General features: G+C 46.9%; 1 protein-coding gene across 3 annotated transcripts; it reads right to left on the reverse strand.

Moving 5' to 3' along the window:
* Nucleotides 1–4,184: 4,184 nt before the first annotated feature.
* Nucleotides 4,185–18,286, reverse strand: C9H10orf53 (chromosome 9 C10orf53 homolog). 3 transcript variants are annotated; one of them, XR_009594330.1, is made up of 4 exons: nucleotides 18,154–18,286; nucleotides 8,607–8,726; nucleotides 6,402–6,477; nucleotides 4,185–4,355 (listed from the first exon to the last, which is right to left on the reverse strand). XR_009594330.1 is itself a non-coding variant. In XM_060391701.1 (3 exons), the coding sequence occupies exons 1-3, from the start codon at nucleotides 18,248–18,250 to the stop codon at nucleotides 4,324–4,326; spliced, it is 249 nt and encodes an 82-aa protein (XP_060247684.1). In that variant the 5' UTR covers nucleotides 18,251–18,286; the 3' UTR covers nucleotides 4,185–4,323. The 3 variants fall into 3 exon arrangements, 2 of the variants coding, with proteins under 2 accessions (XP_060247684.1, XP_021513789.1); XM_060391701.1 differs by lacking the exon at nucleotides 6,402–6,477; XM_021658114.2 differs by lacking the exons at nucleotides 4,185–4,355; nucleotides 6,402–6,477 and adding an exon at nucleotides 7,597–7,853.
* Between the last annotated feature and the right edge of the window lie 308 nt (nucleotides 18,287–18,594).

Genomic DNA, 18,594 nt, shown 5'->3' on the forward strand with positions numbered 1-18,594 from the left:
GAGTCTTGTATTGATTAAAAATGTGAGTTGAAAAGGCCCTTTTCCACATGTATTTTTAACTTCTGATGTGATTTACTATTTTGTAAAAAAAAAAAGTGAAAATTTATTTTTTATGGAATTGAAGTTATTCATTTATTCTTTTAAGTTTGGGGGTTTTGAGTCCCACTTTAAAAGGCCTTTTTTAGGGGAGCATTAAGGTGGTTCTGTGGGTACAGGCACTTACTGTGCAAGCCCGCTGACCTGGCTTCGACCCCCAGAACTCGGAAGGAGAGAACTAAGTTGTCCTCTGACTTCCACAGGTGGGTGGTGGCTTATAGTCTTCTCCCCACAGAAAACAAGCACGTAGACATTCTTTAAAAAAAGAAAAGATTTCTTCATTCCAAGTTCACAAAATTGCACATTTGTGGTTTTATTTATTACATTTAAATCCCTAGAATTTATGCTGGAGAAAGACTAGGTTTGAATCCAACCTTCTTTGGGGTTGCTGTCCAATTTTCCTAACATTTTTAGAACAAACCCCCTTCTCTCATGTGGTCTGAAAAACTTTTACCATATGCTTCATTCCCTGGGGGGTCAAATTCTAGTTCTACCCCACATTGGGAGTTACTATTGCTTGATAATATTTCAACACAGACATTATAGTTAGTTTGTCCTGTTTTCAAACAGCCCGGCTGGCATTTTTGTTGGCATAACATTAGATTCATAACTCTGCTTAGGGAGCGCTGGTATTTTATGATGAATCTGCCTGAAGCGCTTGGCAGGCTGAAGGAGGAGGGAAGTAGAAATGTTCCCAGACCGAAACACTGCGTCACAAGTCAGAAGCCCTAAACGATGACCAGTTTTCCTCTGAGTCCCATGTAGGGGACATCCCGTGAGTGCTTGACATGCTAATGGCTGGGCTCCCAGGAGCTTGGAAGAGCTTGGAATATCACTGCAGGGTTAGCGTAGCTGCTCTCTGGGCTTGGATCCAGGTTCCTGGCTAGGCTGGAAAGATTCTTGAGGCTGGTGCTCACTGAACACAGCCAGTTACCCCTGGGCCTCCAGCCAGCTCTTGCTAATGGCGGCAGCACGCTTGAGCTGAAATGTGGACAGGTCTGGTCTTCTGCAGGGCCTGTATCTACTCTTGGAGTGAGGGGCAGGGTGTGGAGGGAGCTACTCCCAGCTCAGGGGGTGTGGCAGCAGGCAGACAGACATGGTACTGGAGCAGGAGTTGAGAGCTGATTTTGAAACCTGAAAGCCCACCCCAGTGACACACCCTCTCCACTAGGCCACATTACCTGATCCTTCCCAAACAGTCCCACCAACTGGGGACCAAGCGTCCAAACATATGAGCCTATGGGGGTCATTCTCACTCGGACAACCACACATACTGTCAGGACACCCTAAATTGCTCGTGGTTCCTCAAAATAAGGCGCAGTCTTTCCCTGTTCTCGGCCTCCCTTCCTCTGTGCTGACAGACCTTGTTCAGCCTGTAGGTCTCTGCCCACCTGTCTGTCATGCAGCCTCTTTGAGCCTTCCCTTCCCCTGCTCCATTCCTACAGTTCCGGGCACAAACTCGCAGGCCCTCGTGGCCCTGTGGCATCCCATTCTGAGGACAGTGGGGCGTGGTGGCCTCCCTCACATCTCTGCATAACAAGCCCAGCAGCGAAAATGTATCTTTTTTCTGCCCTCGTACTGTAGAGTAGTCATCAGCATTAGCAGCCTGTTGAGGAAACACCTAAACAGCATGACTGGAAGTGGTCGTTAGTGCAGGATGTGAGTCAGTTTAACCAGGACATGGTGCCAAGATACGTGTCCCCCTTTGCTTCCCTTCCTCCCTGTCTGCTTTCTAATACCCTCCCCTCCCCTCTCCTTTCCTAGGATGATTGACAGAGGCAACTGTTTTCCTGGGGTGTGTGTGTGTGTGTGTGTGTGTGTGTGTGTTCATGCATGCTGAAGTGCTTACTTCTACCCACGGCACATGTTTTTTTCCAGTGTCTGACGCTAACTCTCTCAGAATGTGGCTAGTCTACCTTTACCTACATTAGAACCAGCTGCCCAGGGCGCGACACAAGTGCACGTTTCTCACCACCCCCCAGCCCCTTCAACTATCATGGAGGAGTAGGGTTTAGACAGCCTACAGGAGACCACAGTGTCAGTGCGTTCCTTACAGCTAGGAGCCGAGGCTCTTAGTGTTGCATGCTGGGAATATCATTGGTACAGTCGGGACTGTGTTCCCTCTGACTTGTTAACTGGTAGAAGTTAGCATTTACTCTCAGGTTCTGGGTGTCTGCTCTTAACCTCCTCTGAAAGGCAGCTCAAACGAGACAAAGGTCTCTGACTATGCAGATGGATGTGGCCTTGAACCTCTCAAGAGGCACCCATTTAGAAGGGTTTTGTGTGTGTGTGTGTGTGTGTGCACGTGTGTGTGTGTGTGTGTGTGTGTGTATGTGTGTGTGTGCACACGTGTGTGCGTGCCTGTGTGCTCGTGCTGGGCCCTGTGCTTGATCATGGAAACAGTACAGCCTTTTATGAACTCAGTTTTGAATAATCTGCTGTTTTCTTTTGAATATGCGATTGGGTCACATGGCTCACTGGAACAGAGTAATTTTCAAACAGTCCCACTGTAGACGGGAAGGCCACGGGTCTCCGGGAAAGGGTGGCCATGGAATTTATGGGAAGAACAATGCCCAGATGAAAGGCACACTTGCAGCAATCTGAGCAAACAGCATAGAGGACCATCCAACTGATGAACATGGATGTGCTTATTTTTCAGATAGCACTGTGTTTTGTGTTTTATTTTTATTTTTTTTAATGAGATTTTAAAGGTATGACTTGCCTGGCATGTGGGAGGTTCTGGGTTCAATCCTTAGGATTAGGAAAAAAGGAAGAGAAATAAACAGAAGCCCAGATTTGTAGCCTTTCTGGAAGGATTCAGAAGATTAATATCTCCAAACCTGTCTCTCCTGGAAAGTAATCGTGACATTGGAGGTGAGGGATGGCTGTATCCAGAGCCTGGACACCTCACTCTCCGTGCTCACTAGGCAGTATGGTTTGACCCGTTTTCTTAGATGAGCTTGGCACTGTCAGCCTGCTGGCACCAAGCTTCTGTAGCTCCAGAATATGAGCTTATATAGTGAAGGTCCCTGATTTGTTTCCTGTGACTCAGGACAATAGCTCACTGCCAAGCTGAGAGTGTCTGGCTGCCCCGCCCATCTCGTGCTCTTTTCCCTTTAAATGTGTGATTCAGGAAGGCTATCCCTCTGTACCCCGTGTTAGACTTAAGTTAGCATTTTCTTGTTTTCCACTTGGATCTGGCTAGCTGGTGTGTTTTCCCTGGAAACCTGGCACCCACAGGGAGCAGCAAGCAGGCTATCACCTGAGATGCGCCTTCCTGAAACACTGAATTACCCACAAGGGCACCAGCTGGAGGTCAGTGTCTGAAAGAGAAAGATTTGTGTATCGCTTCCCAGGATTACTTTGTCTGGGAGACATGTCCAAGAAAGCGTTTAGCTCCAGAGAGTACAAGGGCCTCTTCTGGTTATTCTCTCCATCACTGAAATGTTCCTATCACTGACCTCGGGAGCTGAGTTTCTCCTAAATGTGGCTGCCTCACAGAACTGTTGATTACACAGGTTTCAAGGGTAAAACTAACAAGAGGAGGTAGGTGTGGTCAGCAGAACTTGAGGCAGCAGTCTCGGAATCTCCCCTCACCCCAAATCTATTCATTATAATTGTGTTTAAATGATGAAAAAGCTTAGAGACTCCGAATTTCATCTTAAACCTGTTGAGACAGAACCATGCCCTTAACTTTATTCTAAAAAAGACACTTTATGTGTTCTGCTAACAGTGGCACTGATTTGTTGTCTTATAATGCTTGAGATGTGATTAATTAAGCAGTGTTTCAAAAGCATTAAAAGGCACCTGGTGTCCAGCTTCCCGAGGCACAGAGCACTCTTGTCTTGACAGGAAGAAAGTAGGTTCCTGGTTCAGAAAAGGCAGCGTGTTCTCCGTCATTGCCAAAGAGAGTCAGGCTATGCAGATAGATGGCTCTCATGCCAAAGTCTTAAGTGTATTTATTTAGTTTTTACTCCCTCCCTCCCTCTCTCTCTCTCTCTCTCTCTCTCTCTCTCTCTGTGAGTGGGTGTGTGTGAAACTCAGACCACTAGACTTGGTTGGTGGCAAGCACCTTCATCCACTGAATCATCTCGCTGACCTTCAAGTTTATTTTAAATGTTTATTTGAAAGTCCTTTTCCTATGGTTTGGAGCAGATCTTTCCTGTAAGGTTTGTGGACGGGAAGTTTGGTGTCCGGTGTAAGGATGCGATCTCTGAGAGGTGGAACCTAATAGGAGGCAGATGAATTATGGCCGCTTTCTGTAAAAGAGATTAATGTAATTAATGTAAAAGAGATGATATCGAGAACCGAATCTTGCCTCACGGGTCTCAGGAGTTACCATCAAAGAAAGCCTAGACCATCTCTTGTATCTTGCCTCGTGTCTCATGGCCTGCCACCTGCCATGCAATAGCCCATGTCCAGACACCAGCACCATGCTGACTTTCTAGCCAGCAAAAGTACGAGCCAAAGAAACCTCTTTGCTTCACATTTACCTAGGATCAGATACTCAGTTATAGCAACAGAAAATGGACCAAGACAAAGAACTTCCCTGCTTTAGGCACAATACTCGGACACTTAGTAAATGCTCAGCCACATAGGACATGCTCCATCTAAGACACTAAGGTAGGAGAAGGAAAACATGTATGACCAGGCAAAGTCAAGTTCTGTGTATGTTCATTTCTGTGACTATCTAGCCTAAATAGAAGAAACTCAAACGTGAAATATACCAAAATGATGCTGAATTTGTACTCTATCATTACTTTGTATTTTTCATAGTTCTTTAGTGGAAACAGGTTCCTCTAAAATTTTATATTGAGACAAAGATAAAATGCTACATATGAGGGCTGGAGAGATGGTTCAGAGGTTAAGAGTACTGACTGCTTTTCCAAAGGTTCTGAGTTCAATTCCCAGCAACCACATGGTGGCTCACAATCATCTATAATGAGATCTGGTGCCCTCTTCTGGTGTGCAGGAGTACATGCAGGCAGAACACTGTATACATAATAAATAAATAAATATTTTTTTAAAATGCTACATATTTTGTAAGTGAAGTCCCTCTGACAAAAAGAACTAAGGAACTGTGAAAAAAAAAAAAGGGATGCCAGACACTGAAAGGCTGGAGCCTTTGTACTGGAGCCTGGGTTTATTTTTATTAATCAATCAATCAATCAATCAATTAGTTTACTTTACATTCTGATTGGAGCTTCCCCTTTCTTCTCTCCTCCCAGTCCCCTCCCCTATTCTCCTCCCTTTCTCCTCAGAGACGGGGAGACCTCCCATGGATATCAGCCCTCCCTGGCATATCAAGTTGTAGAAGGACTGGGTATATCTTCTTCACCTGAGGCTAGACAAGGCCGTGCAGTTAGGAGAAAGAGCAAAAGGCAAGCAACAGAGTAAGAGACAGTCCCTGCTTCTGCTGTCAGAGATCTGCTGTTAGAGAACCAAGCTGCACATCTGTTACATATGTGTAGGGGCCCTAGGTCCATCCCATACATGCCACGAGAACACTTACTCAACTATGTTCTTAACAGCTTCATTTTGTAATAGCCCGAAACTGGTAACAATTGAGGTGTCCCTCAACTGAAGAATGGATGAAGAAAATATGGTACATTTACTCAACTATTAAAACTAATAATGTGAAATTTGCAGGCAAATGGATAGAACTAGAAAAGAACACCCTGAGTGAGGTAACCCAGACCCAGAAAGACAAAGACGGTGTATACTTATAAATGGATATTAGCCATAAAGTACAGGACAACCATGCTACAGTCCACAGACCCAAAGAAGATAAGCAGCAAGTAGGGCCCAAGGAAGGATGCTTGAATCACACTTCGAAGGGGAAATAAAATAGACTTCTGGGATGAATGGAGGGAGGCATCTGGGCAGAAGAGGGGGTGGGGAGGAGAACAGGAGGGATCAAGTGTGGGGAGGGAGGCAGGAGAGAGAACTGGAATGAGTGACAGTGGGTGTGTATTTCTGGGTCCAGCTAGAAATCTAGGACAATGGAAACTCTCAGGAATCTATGAGGGTGACCCTAGCTACGACTCCTAGAAATGGGGGATATGGAACATGGAACAGTCACCTCCTGTAACCAGGCAAGACTTCCAATGGAGGAATGAAGATACCAACCCAGCACAAGACCTTCAGCCCACAAATGTTCCCTCTTAGAAGAGGTGCAGGGATAAAGAGGGAGCAGAAAGTGAGGGAACGGCCAACCAACGACTGGCCCAACTCGAGTCTCACGCCATGAGACGGTTGGTAACAGTCTGCCATACTTGTAGACAGGAGGCCAGCACAACTCTCACCTGAGAGGCTTCACCCAGCAGCCGGCGAAACAGATGCAGAGACCCACAGCCAAACACTAGGCAGATCTCCAGGAATCTTGTGGAAAAGGAGAAGGAAAAGTTGAAAGTGCCAGAGAAGTCAAGGACGCCTCAAGAAAACCTACAGAATCAGCTAACCTGAGCCCATAGGTGCTGGCAGAGACTGAACCAGCAACCAGAGAGCATGCATGGGATGGACCTGAGCCTGGTTGTTTTTACTAAGGGGATGATTAAATAGTTCTGTGACTGATTTGTAATTTGGATCAACTCTGACAGATAAATCTTGGGCCAAGGCTCTAAGTCAGCACATGGAGTCTCTGTTGGCCTTTGTAGTTTGGAGATATGGGGAGGGGGGACCTGAGGCTTCCTGGGGTGGTGGGAAGGACAGATTTCCAGGTGGTGTAGGTTCTTTGCAGGGTATGAAAGTGCCTTTCTTTCTGTATAATCTCCTGACTTCCATTGGGATCTTCTAAAGGGTGAGAGGCCTGTTTCAAACAACCTCAGAAAATGGTGTCTGTTTTTTTTTCCTTGCCTTGCCTTTATAGTTAAGAATATATATACCCTTATAAGAATTTTTATGTATATATTCTTCTTATACACACACACACACACACACACAGCATAGGACTTGGAAAAACAAACACGCATCATTTCAGCACACTGACTTTTTTTACATTGCCTGTCATGAAAGCTCCTTTCTATGAGGCTGTGTTCTCTACGAGAGAGCCCAAGAGCTACTCTAATGTGCCCTAGACTGCCCTGCCTCCTTCAGAGCATCCTGCTGAACTTGCTAATGCAAAAGAAGGCAGATGCCTTTCTTGTTGGCAACAGGGGCAAGGGAAGATTTGATTTCACCTAATTTTATACCAGCAATTAAAAATGTATTCCAGTAGGCATAAGAAGTAAACCTGTAGAGACAGTTAGGTTTCCTAATACTGCAATGGCATGTACTTGGTTCTCCCCCTGCTCGGGTGCTCTTTAATTTCACCGATCCCTTTTTCCTGGCTTGCTTCACAATGGCGTATCTAATGCTTCTGGCAATGGTGCTTTATTAGGGAATGGCCCTCTGTTATTAGATTGCGTTTGTTTTTTGTTTTTTTTTTTTTTCTTCTTCAGATCCACTGCACCTGATATTGAAGGGCTCTCCCATGGGCTGATACTGAGAGACGCGGCCAGCAAGGTGGTTTTTATTATTTTTTATGGATGTCTATGCAGCCAGAATAGAAACTCAAACTGAACAGACTAGAGGACATGAGGCATTACCATGTTCTAACCAACAGAGCCCAGCATTCCTGCGCCCAGTAAGCCCCCTTTGCTGGTATTGTAGACTGGAGGGCATAGCTGGCTTTCTTCTATCTGCTCCACGAAATCAGAAGGCATATAGCACAGCGATCCTGGCCTCTTCACACAGTGGGTCTAGTCTACCATCACCCCCTAGGGAAACAAATAACACCTTTTGGCCAACTTTATGTACAAGTTGATGTCATATTAAATATGCCTTGGACTTCCACTGGGAGTATATTTTTAAAGGCTCCAGTCATGTAAAATGTTAAGTAGCCTTCAGCAGAGTCTTAGTGGATTCCTGAAGCTCTTGCACTCAGGCACTGGGAAGCAGACATGCAGGTCAGCCTATGGGGCCAGAATCACCTCAGGGCAAAGACATGTGCAGAATATAGCTGATAATGCGATATTCTGTGGGTACACTGACTCTAACTGTCTCAGAAATCTAGATGAAGAAGACAAATAGAACAAAAGTCACTTTGAAAGAAGATAATAATAAAACACAGATAGTAAAGTGAAAAAAGAGAAACTAAACGCAAAACCTTATTTTCTTCCACTTGCAACATACATCTGAAGGCCGGCATCAACTTTGTTTCTTTCCTCTTCTGTCTCCAGTGTTTGGGGAAGAAGCTGGGCATTAGAGCACCGCACTGTGTGTCTGTGCGTGTGGTGTGTGTGTATGTGTGTATGGTATATCTGATTTGTGTGTGGTGTGTGCAAGCACATACATGCACCTGAGTACATGCAGGAGTGCATTTGTCACAGGCAACAGGGCTCTTGCTGTGCATTTGAAATGCAGAATGAACTTCGATTTGATTCCACGCGTGGCTTACTGCCACTTCCACTGGAAACAAAGGGAAGTCTTAGAGGACTTGGGGTGCTGGGTGGGACCTCCCTTCACCTTACCAAACTCCAGGTCTTCGATGTCACACTGGAAGACTATTTCTTCATTTACCACAAGCTCTACCAGGTTCCAGTCTTCTATCTGCTCCAGGATGACTTGATGTCCATCTTCTATCAACACAGCTGGAAAATAGGGAGGGATGGGGTGACACGGGGCAGACTCCAGGCTAGCCTGTGTTACTCCCTCATGGACGTCTCCTCCTTGGTTGTTCTTGGTTATAAGCTAAGCACCTGGTGGGCACATGGCTAGTCCCCAGCCTCTGGGTGTCCTTATAGCCTCAGGAAAGCAATGGCAGACACCCAAGTGACACAGCTCTTGCTTGTGAATTACTCCAGACCTGTTAGGAAATCACCTGTCTCTTGGGAGTGGCCACAGGGTGACCCACACTTTAGTCTCAGAAGGACAGTGCTCAGTATCGGGGGAAACCAGGGTTCCAGAAACTTCTTTTCCTGCTGATGGAAATGCAACTTCAGTGTCTCTCTAGAGGAAAATTTATAGCATAAGCCAAAACCTTCAAAAAACATATTTCAAAAGCATTGTACTTAGAAGAAACTCTGTAAGAAAAAAAATCAGAAATACAGGCAGATTTTTGTAATAAGACTTTTTTGTTCTGTAATACTAAAATTCTGTGAACAATTCACAAATGTGATAATAAAAGGGTGACTAAGCGAACAGTGCTATGTGTACATAATGAGACTTTGATTTGGAAATTTAAAGTTGTAGGCTGCCGAGGCGGCTCATTGGGTAAAGGGCTGGCTGCCAAGACTTATGACTTGAATTCAATCCTTGAAACCCACATAGCGGAAGGAGAAAGCCAAGCATGTGTCATGACGTATACACAAACAGACTCACACACAACATATAAATACATGTGGAAAAATAGGAACTTAGCCAGGCAATGGGGGGGGGGGGTGTCTCAGGACATTTGAGGAATAGCAAGCAGCTCAGTCTGGTAGAGATGGCGTATAAGCAAGAGAGTTGGGTTTGGCTTGCACTTGACATCAAGGAGTCAGCAAAGGTGCCTAGGTGAAGAACCCTGAGTTAGCCAGGCAGTGGTGGTGTGCACCTTTAAGCCCAGCACTCAGGAGGCAGAGGCAGGCTGACCTCTGAGTTCAAGGCCAGCCTGGTTTGCAGAGCAAGTTCTAAGACAGCCACTGCTACACAGAGAAACCCCCCTTGTAAAATTTTTAAAAAGGAACTTTAAAAAAGAAAGTAATACTTGTGATAAAAAACAAAAGCATGTACTACATATTCATTAAAATATGTTTGTAAGAAATAAGAGCTGTAGCTGGACATCATTCCGCACGCCTTTAATCCCAGCATTCAGGAGGCAGAGGCAGGCAGATCTCTGTGAGTTCAAGGCCAGCCTGGTCTACAGAATGAGTTCCAGGACAGGACTAAAATGGAGAAACCCTGTCTTGAAAAACAAAACAAAACAAATAACCAAAACAGAAAGAAAGAAAAGGAAAAAAGAATAAAATAAATAAATAAATGAATGAATAAATGAATAAACAAATAAAAAGAGCTATTTGTGGTGGCACACTTATAATACCAGCTCTTAGGGAGACAGGGGCAGAAGGATATTTAGTTAAGAGGCCAGCCTGAGACACAAAATGAGAGCCTGTCTCAAAGAAGGAAGAGAGAGAGAAAACTTTAAAGAAGAAAACAGATTTGTTACTCTCACCTTTGAGCCTGTGGCTTGCTTATCATTTACCAGTGGCTCCTACCTAGAGGTCAGCCACAGGCAATTTGTGAAGACTTACTCCTCCCTCCCCTGCTGATGATGGAACTGAGGTCTTAGGTATGCTAGGCAAGTGTCCACTACAGCCCATCCTATCTGTCTCTTGTCTGTGGTTATCATGCATGGCAGCCTAGACAGCCGCTCCCCCATCCCTGACGTGCCCCGTCCCCCATCCATCCTAGAGCTGGTGGTCACCTTTAGCGGTCTGTGTGCACGGCTGAGTATTTGGGTTAGAAGGAAGAAGACATCAGATAGGGCCGCATTTTCTTAAAGTCTTAGCATTCCAATTGTTTTAGGAGGGGAAAAGCAGACGTTTCTGTCACTTAATTGCATTTAATTACAGAGACAATCACTGTTTCACAATGTTGTTGTGTCCACTTCTTCATCGTTCAATCAGCTCGAGAGCATCCGGCTCCGGCTGTGAGCCTTTTAATTGCATAATTTTGATGTCACTTTTGGAAAGAAACTTGAGAAAGGCTCAGTGAGGGTCCCATTAACGCGCTCACGCTCCTCAGGCGCCTGGTGGCGGCCCTAATAGACCTGCCTCGGCTAATGCCTTTCTCCAAAGAATGCCCGCATCGTTTCTTTGGCGTATTTGTGCTATTGTATCCTGTTTTAGTGTCTTGATCTTAAATATCTTGAAAGAGGGCACTCAGCTTGGACCAGTGACTTGTTTAAGTGGAAGTGGTCCAGCTGGTTTGGAAGGCAGGAAGACATGACATCTAGGAAGACATGACATCAGTAGAGATTTCTGGCTTCAGCGTCCCCTGCCCATAGCACCCCTCTCCTCAACAGGAAGTAGCTACAGGTGGGGAGGTGCCCTGTGGCCTCCAGGACCTTAGGTTTTGCATGGAATCTGACAGGGACAGCTTTGGAGCCTAGCTGTCACTCTGCTCCAAACACCCAAGGCCAGCTTTCTAAGGCTTAAGGGGCTCTGAGAAACTGAGGATACAAGGATCAGGCAAGAGGTCCAGACAGAGACCTCAGGAGGTAAGCACTTCCCGGCTCTCCAAGACTCGTCCCCTGAAAGGCCCATCTGACTGGTACTCAAGTCACACCTGGATTTGGGGTATCTTTAATGACACTGTTACTCTTACATGACAAGGTGTAGTTGAAAATGGATTTGATCTGCAAAATCAGCGATCCCATGGAGCCAAGAGGTGAATCCTGAGGGCTCCTGTGAGCGAGTGAAGCAGACAAGAAGGGATCCTCTCTCTGTCTAGGGCTGCCTTGCACAGGCCCCTGAGCTCTTGAAGGCTGGGCCTCTTGATCTTCCTCCAGGCAGATCAAGGGGGGTCAACACAGGCTTCCCAAAGCAGCAGACTTGCGATGATGCTGAGTGCCACCAACTTCCCTTGTGGCTCTTGATTTCCTGTCTGATTTGTACTCAGGTGACAAGTGCTGCAGAGTCTGTCACACTGTGAGCCTCAGGACGTCATTCCCTTCCTGTCAGCGAGGAGGTAGCGAGGCTGCAGCTGGGGCAGGCTGAAGGGATCAGAGAAGACACCCTGGGATTCCTACAGCTCACCCAAATGCCACCACTCGGCATGGGGGGTTGGCGGGGGGCATGGTTTCCTGAGTTGCTCCTGGGTTGTCTATTCAAAGAAAGGTCAGATAGATATGTTCCCCCAAACAAAGTCTGTGCGCAGGCAGTGGCTAAACTCCAGCATAAATCAGCCGGAAGCGGTAAGCCGCCCGCAGAACACCCACCTCTTTGAAGTGGCACCTCATTCTTCATGGGAGGTCTGGGCGAAGTGGAGGGGCAGGGGGAAAGCTCTGTCCTTTGAGCTGGCAGTGCTGTGTACCATCTGTGGGTGATGCAAATGCTGCTAGGTAGAAGGTGAGATACGCTGACAGATTGCTTTCCTTCCTGTGCTCAGGGGAGACGACGATCCAGGGACCATTAACGAGCGCAGCTAGGACATCACTGGAGATGGAAGAATGGCAATTGGGTGCCTTGACTGAATAAAGATGGATTCCGTTTTTAATGGTCAGTTCCAGCGCCTTCCAGTTCCTTTGAGAGGATTGTTTGGCAGGCTCAGGTACAGCAGATAGACAAGGAGCAACCGTGGCCAGGGCAATTACTTAGGGCTCTTTAAAGCAGTGGTTTAGTGGAAACGTTATTTTGCTGAGCTATTATAATTCATGGATAATATTGAACAAGAGTGTTCCAATTGCTTAGGGCATGGTGCACTTAGAAAAGATCAGGCATCCTTCCAAAGACAGCAGGGCTTCGGGAAACAATAAAGGGCGATGATTTTTAAAAGTCATACGCGGAATTCAGAGGCAGATTTTTACGGAGGAGGGCCTGCAAGTAGATGTCCTTGCTCCAGTGTTAACGCTGGGTCTAAAGTGGGAGAGCCGGGGGAGGTGAGGGGAAGGTGAATAAACGTTTCCTGCAATGTTGCTGTTAACACCTTGGCCCTCATCACAGGGTCCTCTGTAACTGTTGGCAGCATTTACTAGATGCATTATCAAGCATGAGTGTACACATCTTACTTCACAAATCAGCCACCTGCAGACACCTTACAAACCTTGCCAGCCGTCAAAATGCTCCCCAGCATTTTGCCTCAAAATATCCCTCCTTCCCCAAGAGGGACCAGCAGCCTGTACCTGTGGGCTCAGCTCAGTTTTTCACCTCAGCTTCTGGCTCCACCTTGTCCTTTCCTTCTGCACTACTTGCTTCTCTGAGGTCAGAGGACCACTTTCACCTACCCTCCCCATTCCTCCCTGACCCATGTCTGTGTTCTCTACTTTCTTTCCTTTCCCTCTCCTTCCTCTACCCTTCCTTTCCCCAACCCTTCTTTCTTGCTTTTTTGGGGGAAGAGGGCATGGGTAGTGGCAAGGTCTTGCTGAGTAGCCCAGACTGGCCGTCATGGTCCACCTGCCTCAGCTTCTTGAGTGCTGGGATTCAGGTGTGCCCCTGGCTGATCCTCCACCTTCCCTTCCTTTTGTTCTCCACCCTCTTCAGAGCTTCAAGTAGCCCAGGATGACTTGAACTCCTAATCCCCCACCCTCTACTTTCCAAGTGCCAGGGTTAGAGATGTGCACGTTGGGTCTTTGTTTCTACCTTCCTTTAGGACATTTTTGCTGAAAGGAAAACCCCATCAAAAAATATTTTCAGATTATACATTTAAAGCAGATTTGTGATTCTGCAAAAACACTAGAAATTATAGAGAAGAAAAAGAATAAAAATATTTCTAAAACACCCTATTTCTACCCTACATTCATCTTCCATTATCTGCCCGTTTAAGCGAAGAGAGATCTTGGTGTGCAGGGGACTCAGGGAGAGACTGTTCCCTGCCTGCTGCTGTGCTCACGCAACCCGGGCCTCCCATGTCACATGACAGATGTGCTGCGGTTTACAGAGCCATTGCCATTTCTGGTTGTTTCCATTCCCCCCCCCCCTTTCACCAAGAATGTTGCGGAAAGCATTGGTACTATGCCACCTGTGTTATGTGTAGTCTTTTTTTTTTTTTCCAGTAAAGAAGGCACCTGGAAACAAAACAATTGGTTTCTGTCTTGTGGGTTACATTTTATAGACACTTCCATGTTACCGTCCAAGCTCACTGTCCCATTTGTCTTCCCCTTGTCGACATATGAGGGTGTTCCTCTAATCCTTTCACAACCGGCAGCTGTAAATGCTCCTCTCTCTGCGGATAGCTCCAGCTCAACAGTTTGGGACCCGTTTCTCCTGAAATCCTGTCTCACATGCTTCTGGTCCTTCCATACTGTCTCCCACTTTTGCACTGCCCATGCCTGTCCCTTAGCACTTTGTCCTTGGGCAACATCTCTGCCAGCTGCCTGGTTCCATCTCTTCCGCTTCCTCCAGTTTCCCTCCAGCATGTGGCTCTGTCTTTCTGAGGAGTAGCTGTCCTCAAATTTGACTGATACCTTCCCTCTGGGAGGTTTCAAAGTTGCATTGTCAGAAGCCTCCACTTTCAAGATCATGACTGGGGGAGAGGAGACACTTCAAGAGAGCTACAAGTAAGCTTTTGTGAGTCATCACCCGCACCAGGACAGGCTTTCCTGAGATGCACTTGAAGCGCTCATGTTCCTGCTGAGCCCCAGGTGTAATCTCCCGGGATTTCTGGACAGTTCCATGGTCAATGAGGACATGGGTGTGGCTGGAGTGGATGTGTAAGGAGGTCAAGTGGGTCCTTAGGAGCCCTGTGGCCTCGGAAGGTCTTTGGCTTCTATGCCGAGTGAGGCGGGAGTCACCAGGTCATCCAGGAAAGAACGCCTGTTCTGACCCTGCTCTGGTTCTGAGGACAGACTACAAGGAGACCACTGTGGTCTCACAGAGCTGAGCCTGGGAGCCTTGACACAGCTGAAGCAGAGAATGATGGTGACTGGACATAAATGGAGGAGGAAGGCTAAAAGACTAAGAAGAATGAATTGGCGACATGCCCTGAGGACAAAGACTGCAGGAAGGACTGACAGGCTGAGCAGTAGCTGTAAGAGAGGGAGGAGTAAGAAATGAATGCAAGGCTCTGGCCAAAGTGATGGCAAAAAGAGAGCAGCCAGGACAGAAAGTAGGGAGAAAGTAGGCATTGAATGTCATCAGTGTCCAGATTGCGCTTACAGTTAGAATCATTCCTGTTGGCATTTCTTCTACATTCTAGAACATGATTTCTACACACTGGCTTGCTATCTCTTAATAATTCAGTGTCCTCCATTCCAATTACTTCCTTCAGAATTGGACCTTAACAAATCATGGTTGGTGTTTATTTACTTATTTATTGTTTTTTGAGACAAAGTTTCTCTGTGTAGCCCTGGCTGTTCTGGAATTAGCTCTGCAGACCAGGCTGGCCTTGAACTCAAGTCTACCTGCTTCAGTCCCGAGTGATGGGACTAAAGGTGTGTGCCACCACAGCCCGGTTAACTCACAGTTTTTCACCTAGGCACTTTTGTTGACTGGGCAAAGGGCAAACCAAACCCAACTCTCTTGCTGTACACCATCCTCTACCAGACTGAGCTGCTTGCCATTCCTCAAATGTCCTGAGAGACCCCTCTTTCTTTCCTAATGGCTGTCTCTGGAATAATTCCTTGCCACGTGTGGCATGATGCTTATGGTCTCTATGCATTTCTCATCAGACTCACACCAGTGAGGGGTTCACATTCTCCTTTACCAATAAGGAAAGTGAGACTCATAAAGGAAAAAACAAACAGCTTGATTTTTGACTTTGTTATACGTCCACGAGTAGTAGAGGCCAGGTCAAAACTGGGTTAGCTCAACTTCAGATCCCTGTGCTTTGCCTTTGCTAATGCCATCTCCCTGGCCACAGTGCAGGTCTATAAGCAGATTTTATGTATATTAAATTCAGGTGGACAGGGATGGAAAGTTGATTAAAGTCCATCAGGTCTAGGGATGGGGGGTTGGAATTACTATACTAAGTGGAGTTATTGTTTAGGATGGAAACAGAATAATGATGGTTCTATGATATTGTGATCTTTACTTAATGTTGAAAAATAATGCTGCTATGGACTGAATTGTAATGTCCTTAGTTTGTATGTTGAAGTCCTAACTCTTTAGGACATAAGATTAAATGAAGTCATAGGGAGCCCCTGCTTTGAAAGTTTTCTTATTCTCTGAACATTTTTCAGTTGTGTTTCTGTTAATGGCCAATCTATTGCAAGAAGAAGCTCCTCTTATGAGAGCCAAGAGACACATTATCTATGCGTATATTAATAAGTCTTTGGAAGTTGGTTTAACACTCTGTCCATTTAGCAGAAGCATAGCAGCAGGCTCATCTTTAGAGCGTACAGCCTGCCTACCCCACAATGTCTCTCTGAGAAGAGCTCTCCATGTGAATATGCCCACAGGACAAGCTGGCACAAGTCTGGGGTTCCAACTTGTAGCACGTCTCCTAAATCCAGTCAGAAAATCTTCAGTTGCTCCCATGACATATGCGCCGCTATTGTAGCAGGGGGCACTATTTTGCCACACATTTTGTATCGCTCAAGGTTCACAGCTGGGTAACATTGACAACTACTTTTCTCCATAGCAACCTCCAGCACTACAAAAGCTGGCCAGTAGTGCCCAGCCCTAAAGGAGACATGTATGTCACACTCCCTATCGCCGAGTCTCAGGGAATTGCCGTGGAAGGGAGGGGCAGAACGATCGTAAGCAGAGGTGGTAGATGACTACAGTGAGACTGTTTCTGGATACAACAGGACAGTTGCACGTATGAACTCACAGCAGTAGTAATGGCGTGCAAAAGCTCATACCAGACAAAACCCCAGCACGGAGAGGGGGGATGGACAGGAAGTCCTACCCCTAGCCAAGAAGCTATTGGCAGTTAATTGCTGCTGGGACAGGAAGAGTCATTTTCTTTAAGGGTGTGACTCCTGGTAGGTTGGTCATGCTCCAAGAGATAGGCTCACACCCAAGAGCACTTGGGAGGCACAAGGTTAACTATATGTAGTTAAAAAGAAGAAAAGAGTGCATGAGAGTGAGTGAGTAGGGAGGCTGGGGGTGGGGATGGAGGGAGGGAGTGTGGTCGAAATATGTTCAAAGAGAAGTAAGAAAATATTATTTAAAGATGTAAAAAGAGGATGAGTGTCTCTCTGAGATGAGTCTTTAGTGTTTGCCCCTAATCCATCTTCTTAGTACCCAACGGCAAGAGAGAAAATGGCCGTCAGCAAGCCAGGAAGAGGGCTTCACCGGAAATCAGCTCTGCTTAGGCAGGGTGCCAGCCTCCAGCCTGGAAGGGAATATGACTTCTACTGTCCAGGGCACACAGCCTGTAGTGTTTGACTCTGGCAGCTGAACCAAACCTAAGATCAGTGCTGTCTGAGCTTTCTAGCTCTGTGATGGAACACCGTGACCAAAAGCAACTTGGGGAGGAAAGGGTTTATTTCCGCTTACACTTCTGTATCCCAGCCATCACTGGAGGAAGTCAGGGCAAGAACCCGGAGGCGGGACCTGACGGATTGGCTATGGAGGGGTGCTGCTTACTGGCTTGCTCCTTGTAGCTTGTTCATCTGCTCTCTTACAGCACCCAGGACCACCAGAAGAAACTCACAATGGGCTGGGACTTTCCACATCAATAACTGATTAAGAAAATGTACTATAGACTTACCTACAAGCCAATCTTATAGAGGCCTTATCTCAATTAAGAGTGCCCCCCCAGACACCTCTAGCTTGTGTCAAGCTGACATACAGTTACTAGCACAGACAGACACTATGGGACTTGCCACAAAAGCCTCTCAGTGAACTATTTTCTTAGAGAAAGCAACATTTTTTTGGTAACAGTGCCCATCCTTCTTCAGGTGGGAACTTCAAATAGCACCTCCTCCGGAAAGTCATCTCCGATTGCTGGACCAAAGCTGATTTTTGTGTCCTCTGGACTTTTAGAGCGTTTGGCTCTAGTCTGTCAGGCTTCAGGCATGACCCGAGTAATCAACCTTCTCCTTCACACATCCTGTTCAACAGTGAGCCCGTCTGCCTGAGTCTATGTACACACGAGGGCCTTGCAGCAGAAACGAACAAGCAAGGATCTCAGCCCTGTCACCCTGCAGCCAGTTGACATACAAAGGCCACTTACTATTCCTGACTTCAGACTTCCCAGATCCTAACGTGGGATGAGCTAACTTCTTAGCAACTTTGTGTATTTTGCCTGGGAACACTCGGTGCCCACGGACCATGCTCATTTTCAGTTTTATACCCCAGGGAAGGGGAGCTGGAGGGATAGGCTAACGTCATCCCGGGGAAGGCTTCCGGGGAAAGGTGGCCCTTGGCTGGGCTCTAGGTAGAGCGTCTGGGAGGCTGAGGCTCAGGAGAGGCGCTCAGCGGGGTGGCCCACCTTGCAGACCCTCCAGGCGGTAGGTGCGGTGCTCCACCGACAGCCCCACTGCGCTGTAGGGCCCGTAACGCAGAGTCACCACCGCTTGCTTGGGCATGGTGCTGCGTTCTGCGTTCTGCGTTCTGCGTTCTGCGTTCTGGCAGAGAGAGGCTGTCAAGGACTCTAACACCTGCTGCTAGGCGACCGCGCCTCCAGCCTGGGAGAGTGGGCGTGGCACTGTTGGGCGGGGCCAAGACACTGGTCCCAGGTCTCCCAGCCTAGGACAGCCTCAGAAACTGACTTATTTCCCGCCTGCTGTGGTGCTAGCGCTGAAGGGGTGAACGACTACACCCATCAGTTATGAAAAGCGCTTGTCTGGCTGCGCTTTCTGAAGATGTCCCATTTCATCAGTAGCCAACTGAATTGCAGCCTGCATTTTGTATTTACTCAGCTGAGGCTGGG

This window comes from Meriones unguiculatus, chromosome 9 (assembly GCF_030254825.1).
Source record: "Meriones unguiculatus strain TT.TT164.6M chromosome 9, Bangor_MerUng_6.1, whole genome shotgun sequence".
Taxonomy (NCBI): Eukaryota; Metazoa; Chordata; class Mammalia; order Rodentia; family Muridae; genus Meriones; species Meriones unguiculatus.

Coding starts and splice junctions, on each gene's coding strand:
- C9H10orf53 (XM_021658114.2), bottom strand. CDS start 18,250: ATGCCCAAGCAAGCGGTGGTGACTCTGCGTTACGGGCCCTACAGCGCA. Junction 8,727..18,153: donor CCGCCTGGAGGGTCTGCAAG/GTGGGCCACCCC, acceptor CCTATTTTCCAG/CTGTGTTGATAGAAGATGGA. Junction 7,854..8,606: donor CATCGAAGACCTGGAGTTTG/GTAAGGTGAAGG, acceptor TTGTTTCCCTAG/GGGGTGATGGTAGACTAGAC.